Source organism: Bombus vosnesenskii, unplaced genomic scaffold (assembly GCF_011952255.1).
Source record: "Bombus vosnesenskii isolate JDL3184/JDL3185 unplaced genomic scaffold, Bvos_JDL3184-5_v1.1 scf7180000013299, whole genome shotgun sequence".
Taxonomy (NCBI): Eukaryota; Metazoa; Arthropoda; class Insecta; order Hymenoptera; family Apidae; genus Bombus; species Bombus vosnesenskii.
This window is the reverse complement of record NW_022882949.1, coordinates 1209484-1218237: the sequence shown is the minus strand read 5'-3', so window position 1 is coordinate 1218237 and position 8754 is coordinate 1209484. Positions and strand designations below refer to the sequence as shown.

General features: G+C 39.1%; 1 protein-coding gene across 9 annotated transcripts in view; it reads right to left on the bottom strand.

Annotated features, from left to right (window-relative positions):
• Positions 1–264: 264 nt before the first annotated feature.
• The window catches only part of LOC117233891 (dorsal-ventral patterning protein Sog), a 97511-nt gene continuing 89021 nt past the window's right edge, over positions 265–8754 (bottom strand). For 7 of the 9 annotated variants that reach the window (XM_033494571.1, XM_033494574.1, XM_033494569.1 and 4 more), the window contains 3 exons: positions 7733–7884; positions 6095–6415; positions 265–2158 (listed from right to left, as the gene is read on the bottom strand). In XM_033494571.1, coding sequence (XP_033350462.1) covers positions 1964–2158; positions 6095–6415; positions 7733–7884 — 668 coding nt within the window. In that variant the 3' untranslated portion in view covers positions 265–1963. Of the gene's footprint in view, positions 2159–5337; positions 5483–6094; positions 6416–7732; positions 7885–8754 lie in introns of those variants that run through there. The other 2 variants (XR_004493438.1, XM_033494568.1) reach the window with 2 other exon arrangements.

Here is an 8754-nt window from a genome sequence, read left to right as displayed (position 1 = left end):
GAAGTTGATGAAAATGAATAATGATTTATAACATTAACGACATTGATATCACCGTTAATAGTAATGATGATGATGATAATAATAATAATAATAATAAAAAAAAGAAAATAATAATAATAATAATAATAATAATAAAATAATAATAATAATAATAATAATAATAATAATAATAATAATAATAATAATAATAATCCGTAGCAGTAATAAATTGCGTGGAGCTAATACAGTGTGATATAAACCTTAGCGTGTTTTTGCGCTATAATGATAACTGATGCCACCATCGGAGGTTCTTCAGTCTTCTTTGGTTGCTGGGTAACTCGATAAGGTTGGTGGGTACAGTAGGGCTCTGTACTTGCCGCCACGACTTTAAACTCTCTCCAGAAGCCAACTTTCTTTTAAAAAATAAATGTAGCGAAATGAGGAGAGAGATTCTTCGATTGCTCTGATTACAGTAAAGTAATAATGAAAATAACTCTCTCCAGAAATCAGAGCAGCAGACCGGAAACGACCTCGCGTCCCGCCAAAATGCAAACCAAGAGATGAAATGAAAGGTAACGTACACCGGATAGAGCCATTTTGGGATAGAAGAGACTGAGAGTAACATATCTGAACTGATGAGAGTGAGTATAGCATTAAAAAAGCAGGTTTTAAAAAGTAAGAATTCTTTGCAGACGAAAAAGAAGAGATAGGCCTGACGAATATGGAAATTAGAATCGGAACTAAAACAAATAATACGGCAGAGAATACAAAATTCTTTGAAATAATCTTGATCGAGAGATTAAAATTTGGAAATCAAATAATTGAAAGCTTTCTCCAGATTTGTATTTTTCTTCATTTTCGAATCTCTCTTTCTCTTCTTCTAGCTTTTTCGTCCAATACACCCGTCATACTATATAATATACGTACACATATGTACATATGTATGTATACGAATATAAACGTGTGCATAGCATACGTACGTGTATGCGAGAGGTCATTCGAAGATAGAGAGCAGTTGGCTTCCGGTCCGTTGGTCCGTTGATGAGAGCCAATTGATTAATAAAAGTCTGGTTGTGGGTGCTGCAAGGGACTCTATAGCGCATAACCGAGCAAGCGACGAGAATATAAGAATAACGTCTGACGAGAACGATCCACGTTCCTTCCTGTTTTGCCGTGCTCGCACTATATTGTTATTGATATTATCATTATTATGGCTTCCTGCGATGGCCACCGATCATCCCAGCAGCGAATCTTTCTGTTTCACTGATTACCATCTTCCGGCTGTGATTTATCATTCCCGAATATAGCATTCAAAATGAGCACCAATCGTTTCTTCATAGATTCTTCTTTTCTTAAGGATGGCTGCTGCGCTGGATATGACGCCGTGCATTTCCAGCATCCTCTCTCAGAACACTTGTTTAGGATGATTATTCAATCATAAATTCTGGAAAATCATTATTGGTTACCATATGGAGAGATAGCAGACTTTGCAGGCGATTTATTCAAAACCGACCAAATTGACCAACTTCATACAATATACAGACCGAGGTGCCTCACTGCCCCTTATTTCGCCTAGATGGCTTCGTTTAATCTCGTTCCTGCATAAATTGAATCTTGAATCTTGCATAACCTAATGATATGCCTTCCATATTGTTCTACAACGTTCATTAATCCAAAGAGGCTAGTTTTCAAACAATATGTGTCTCTGAAACTGTACAATCGATAGTGCTGGCAGACTGTAAGAACCATCTGTAATTTTCTCCGTACTTCTTGATTTGAAAGTAGGCTTCTGATACTAATTCACTTCTATCACTTTCTCATAGCTTCCCGGTCGCTCTAGAATCGCTTTGGAATCGAAAGTAGCGACGATGACGACGACTACGGCATGGCTAATCGATGGCTATAGAGAGAAATGAGGTCCAGGAGCATTACCGTGGACCAGGATACTGCTCGAAGGAAGCTTGGTAGCAGCGGCTGGAACTACTCAGCTGAGTTCACGTGGTGTCACCGAATGCCGAGCTGGATGATGATTGTTACGATGATGACGTCTCGCCCGGCGACACTGGACCGTGCAACAGTCATCACCGTCTGCAACGTACTCGCCGCGTTTTATCTGGTGCGCGATCGTGTTGCATAGCGCCCGTGGACATCGTTTCCTGTCGCACCTGACCTCGCCATTCTGCAAACATTCAGACATACGGCGAAATTCGCTTTAGAACCGACGCCATTTTTCAATTTAGATCTGGGCATCGCGTTTCGTAATTTTTATATAAATATCGAGCTTTTTTATCGCGTCGTTGGTTATGTTTTCACGATATGCTAAATTATGTACAACATGGAAGACGCAATGATAATAACGCACTTTTTCCAGGAAGTGTAACCCTAACCTACAACCTTAACCTTACCTTACCTAACCCTAACCTAACCTTAAAAGTAAGGCATGTTTCTATTAGAAGACACAAACTTAACCTAGGTACAATAATAGTAAATGTAATTTTTCTTTCAAAGGACACAAACCTAACCTATATATTATTGAGATGACGTAGTGGACGCTAAAACGAATGTATAATAGAGACACATTGGAATAATATCTTGCGGATGATCTCGCAATTACAACAATCGAAAAATAGCAATACTTTTTCCCCATGTAGTGTTGGTCCGCGCGCACAATCCGTGGCTGCGTTCCATTTTCATCGTAATGGATGGACTCTTTTGGGTCGGTCCAGGCGAACGAGTCCGGTTAGGTTGGGGTTTTCTCCTTAAAGGTTTCTGGTCGTGGCCGTGTCTGGATATCACAACGGGGCTACCATTGAAAAACTTCTAACGAGTATATATTGCGAAGCCGTGCGAGTAGAAGTAAGGCAAGTCGCAAGCTGTTTCATCGATGAGATCTTCGCATAAATGATGAAATGCGAACGAAAATGCTCGGAAGAATTTCTTCTTCCTTATTTGAAACGCGGCCAATAATTAATTATTTACTCACATGTATTGGAGATCTAATACGAATAGCGTGACAATTAAAATTTTTAAATAAAATATTTTATCATGTTTAAATCATAAAATACAACTGCTTTCCACCATTTGTCATTTAAAAGATTTCCAAGTTTTGATATCTTTTATTATTTGATCTAAAGCTTTTATGGAACTAGTCTGTTATTTATTCGTTTATTTCAGGTTATTCAGGTTTGTTGTTATACGAGCAATAGTAATCACTGAGAATGTCGAAGTCGATTCATAACTATCTGAAGATTAGAGGTAGACGATCCTTAATTCGTACAATAAAATAAAAATCTGATCATTATGAGACTAGCAAAATATAAAAAAAGGCCTGCGAATGAGCCACAAAATTGACTGTCAGTTTTTCTGTGTATAAAATTTCCGGCGTTATTGGTAGATTCGATCATAAGGAAAGTGCAAACGACCATTACCATTGAGTACTTTTAGTAAGATAGATATATCGTTAATGTTAAAACCTTCTATAACCTTGAACGACCTTTGTTCCAACTTGTAGAACACGTCTGGACAAGTGTCGTTGCACCGAGACCAAAGAAGGATACGCGAGTCCGCGAAAAAAATCAAGGCGCCCCTGAAATTTCCTGTACACTTCCATTCGAAAGAAAGTTAGTCTATGTTTCACGGAAACCGGTTTTTCGTATTGTTTAAAAAGATATCTCACTAGTCTATATAAATTATTCAATATTCAGTATTGTTTAACCGCGATAATGTTGTAAACATTATACTAGACTCGTTTAGTTTCATTTGAAACATTATTTATAAAAAAAAAAATGTTATTGAGCACGCATGTAGAAAAGGATGGTGAAAAGAAAAATTAGTACGAAATTCTAAATTTTAACTAAAAGTTTCAAATGCTAACGTGATGCGTGTCAATTACCAGAATTTCTTGAAAAACCTAACCTTTTAATTGAAAATAAATAAATCTTTTACGGAATCGTATCTACTCGATGCATTTTGCCAATGATGGTAGAAAGGTAGTAAAGACGTGTCTCCTCAATCGTGTCGGCCAGCAACTTCAAGCACGAGTGGAATGCAGCTGATGAGAGGGTAACCAGCGATCGTGTAAACCGGAAATTGTCGCACTTGCTGGCTAAAGTACCGTGACGATCTCGCGCTACTAGTTCTCAACACTACACGTCCAATAAGATCCACTTTACATCATTACAATACCAAAAGAAATCCATTATTAGTAATTGGACTTTGCAACTATGTTCTATCTTTCTGTACTACCGATAATGAAGAACGCTGCAAAATTTTTTGTCTAGTCCCGCAATTGTCCTAACAACATAGTAGTAAGTTTATAATATGTGTTAAGATATATCATTCAGCTATTCTCATAATTGGATCTTTGCATCTGTATCTTACTTTCTTGTAGCTTCGCAAATTGCACACGTGCAAACCATCAATTTCCCTGTGACAGCAAAGTGCATTGATACTCTGACGATTACAACTAATTTCTAAGTTTATAAATAGAATGACTATGTTGATCATCCTAGTTTCCCTGTAATTCATGTAACGTAAAGTTGCATTTACTATCCACAGCACTAATTTGCAAATTCTCAAAATTAATTCTCGGCACATCTTACATCGCGTATTTAAAAAATGATATCGATTCATTTAATAACTCAATTTATTTTAGTTACCCACAATTGCACCAAGTGTTCGCCAAATGCAGCGTACATCTCTATAATATCAATCTAATCGAAACGCCTTCGATCCGTATTTTCGCGAGATTGCACTGAATGCCCTATAAATGCAATTCATACAATCACGTATCAGCCTAATCTCACAACAGCCGCAAATTGCACCGAGGCTCTAGTGGTCGCGGTTACAAACTGCCCTAACCTCTCTACCAGCGAGGCGTGTAATCATAATCTGCCGAAATTCGCACGAGCGCCACCGTCGATTGAAAGGATTCGCATTCCGCGCGTCAAATGGTGGCCAATTGGCGGCCACAAAACCGTCACGATCCGGGAACGATGGACCGCGCTTTCATGCACCGACGCAATCTCATCTTTGCCGCACTTATCGCACGTGAACAAAGAAAAAACGACGGTAGATCGACCACGAAGAATCTCCAATGACTCTAGCGGCGCTCCGCGCCAACAGTAATAGTCTCGAGTCGTTTCGAGCGCCTGACTTCAATTCTAGACTTTGAAATATTACAAAGCTGAAGTATATGAAGTATTTTAAGTTGACAAATCGAATATATGAATCATTTCTTAGAGTTTAGAACTTTTAAATATCCTACTTTGAAAAGATTGTTATTTATATAGAGGTTATGATATAATTGAATAAATAATATGGTTTGTAATAGGTTTCTTATTAGATATTTCTTCCAAGTTACAAGAATTTTGCAAGTGTTTTGAATAAATTATCTCATATTACAACACGGGCCTCACGAATCCCACGGAGTCGATTTATTACAGCGTTTAATTAGATTATACAAGAATCAGTCAGCGGTGTGTAGTCGGTGGAAGAGCGGCGCCTGTGAGATACGAGGTGCTGATTGTTAATAGACCTCGTGCATAATTAGTTACGCTAGACTAATTTGTAAAAATCATTAGAACATGAAACCGGGTGCTACTTGGAAACAGGACAGGACAATTATTTATACAAATAACTGTCATCTATCCACGTTGCACAGTCCCTGCTATACACCTTGATACATCTGAGCAAATAAAACTTTAGAAGTAGCTAATAAGTACTAATAAGAAAATTACCTATTAAAATGTCACGTATACCATTGTACATTTTTGAAACTCTCGAATCTCTCTCTATGAATTTACTTTAAACTAGAATCTAAAATCTACGTAGATCTTTCAAGCCTGAGAAAAGTTTTGTAACCCCGACTAGTATCATATAATGCAACTAATAAGATAACTAATAAGATAACAAAATTATCCATATTGCATACTTTCAAAACCCTTAAAAAGTATTACTTCAGATTAACGTATCACAAGCTTCCCAGATTCTCCAAGTATGTATAATAAAAATTCTCGAACTACGACCAGTATCAAAACGACTGCAGCGCCGCCACGCGGGAAAATTCGTAAAGATAAAAAAATGAAACGCGTGTCTATTAAACAGTGATTCTCACCTTGCACCTGCACTTGACGCATTTCATTTCTCCGTGCGAGTGGACTCGTGGATGCCACTCCATCCCGTTCTCATACGGACCACCAAGGGGATACTTGCAACCGCCGGAAGCCAGTATCTCATCAGCAGTGCGCCTAGTGGATGGCGCCGCCTGGTCCCGTGGTAAACGTGTCGTGTCGCCCCCAACTCCTGCGATCGTGCTAGGCGTCATCGCCGGACACTGTCTGCAACATGCCTTCTTACTGGGTCTGAAGGCGATCTTCTCGTCGCAATCCAATGGCGGGCACTGTACCCGCGGACATTTCACCTCTAGCGTAACGGGCTGCAAAATAAATGGACGTCCACAGTCAGAACCTAATGCCGCGTTCACATTGCGACTATGAATGATAGGAGGTCCTCAATCTCTTTGTTCTCGACCCTTTGTAGTCTGAGCATTCATAATATTCAGTGAAAGAAACAGATGTCTACTTATGTTACAATCCTTTAATTATGTTCATAAAAATATGAAATTATATACAAAGAAAAAAGTCAAAGACTCAGATAATCGAAGCAATCAGTTCTCTTTCTACACGGATTACATTGTTCATAGTTAAATTCCATGATACTAATTGAATTCCAAATAAGTATGTGAACGCGATAAGGTTAAATCGAACAGCCAGAGTATCAGCTTCTGATTTGTCGACGTATACAAACACATTATCCGGCATCAGTGTTTCTACTCATTACACGTACGGAGTTGGTCAAGCGCGATTTAAGTGACAAGCAACGAATCAAAAGTAACGTCTTATCTCCGGTAATGAACATGACTCGGTGCAACGTGTCTCCAGGCATGACTTCAAACAATTCTCTAATATCTATTTAGAAAGGCCTGTCACTGATTGCCGATCGCGGCGCTCGCAACACGGAGCTCCTTTTCATGACTCGGCAGAGAGCAACCGCATTCTTCTGGCGCAACGAACTCGCGCGAGCGCGCCCCGGTGTCTAGTTGAATTTTTCATTCGCACGAAGCTTTTATAACCGTGTTGCCTACGAGAGAGCGCATTATAATATATGTCGCAGGATCGACGCCGATGCTGGAATCGTTACGAAACTCTCTGGCCGACCGCGACGAGAGTGAACGTATGGTAAAGAAGTAAACAAAGAATCTGGAAAAAGTCAGCCGTCTGCGTGGAATTCGAACCGTGCCTCGGAACCGTCGTGCCTCGCGCGTTTCAGCCGCTCTGTTCCGCATCATGGGACCATTTAAATTCCAACACGTTTCGAAATTCGACCTAAGGTTCAAGAATATTTACATCACCGCTTATTGTGCTCGGCAGAAAAAGTGGTACTCACGCGAGAGAAACCTTTGGAACTTGTCTAAATGAATTATAGACTGTTAATCATGGGAATACGTAGTAAATATACTTGGAAATATTCTATCTTTACAAAACTTGAATTTCATTCGTTTACTTTAACAAAGTCTGAAGAATTTCGTGCAGAATTAAGTTTTCTTTCTATAGCTTGACTGTAATCAGCTCACCGGTCACCTCTCTGCTCTAAAAAAGTGATTAAATGGAGGAGTATCGCTATCTCAGTCGATTAAATTCACACGTACCACTACAGAAAGGCAATGGTAGATTAAGAATAATGAAAAACTTACATCACACGTGCAAACTGCGCAAGTGTCGAACCCCATTGGTGGCAAATATGGATGCCATGACGCTCCTGGTAGGTGGAACTGGCCAGCCAGTGTGCAACCTCTTGTCACCGAACTGACATTCTTCCCCGTCGCATTCATGTTGATCCCTGGACCTATACGAACAATCCATGCCATTACTCCAAGCCGCGTATTTTTAGTTTATGTTATTTGTCGCAACATACATGCGCAACAACATAACCTATTTACGAGCGAATCTTCCAAGAAATTGTTATATACCCGTTAAGCCGAAGCGAACTGTACTAGCGGCTTTTAGATACAAATAGCGCAACAAATAATGAAACCGGATGAACAGAACATCGTAATCAATTTAATTAGATACAGTAGGACATCAATGTACCGGCGATGTATCGAAGAAAATGACGCATTGCTTTAATTTGATTCTACTAGAGGGCTTTTTCTCGACCAGCAGCAACCGGACTGATACGTCTCTATCGCACACGACAAATGGTTAGTAACTTCCGATTTATTCGACCGATTAATCGGTCAATGACAAAATTAATGATTAAATAAGCTTGACTCAGCTTGTAGAATAACGTGTTCGTCGTCGTATCAGTGATAGACACAAATCCAATTAACATTGATTAAAATAAATATTAAAATAACAGTATATATGTATATCTGAATTAAGTAAATTATATCGTCCACGATGAAACCATGTTTCCTCGAGGCAAAGATTTCAACGTTTGAACAGCTCTTAATGTTTCTTTGCAAAAAACGAGGGTGACAAGTGGAATCGGACAAGTTGCGAAATAAATTTGCCTTATTTCACGATCGATAAGCGATCGTGTAATCTAAACAGGATCGTAAGTAGCTGTAACTAATTCCGCGCGATTACTTTCATCGAACGTGTCACGGTAATCGGATTGAATATTGGCCACGGTCATTCTCTTAATTCCCTACGACTCTATGGTGTTTGTTGAAACGACGGGATACGAAATTGAAGGATAATTAATCCGGCGTTT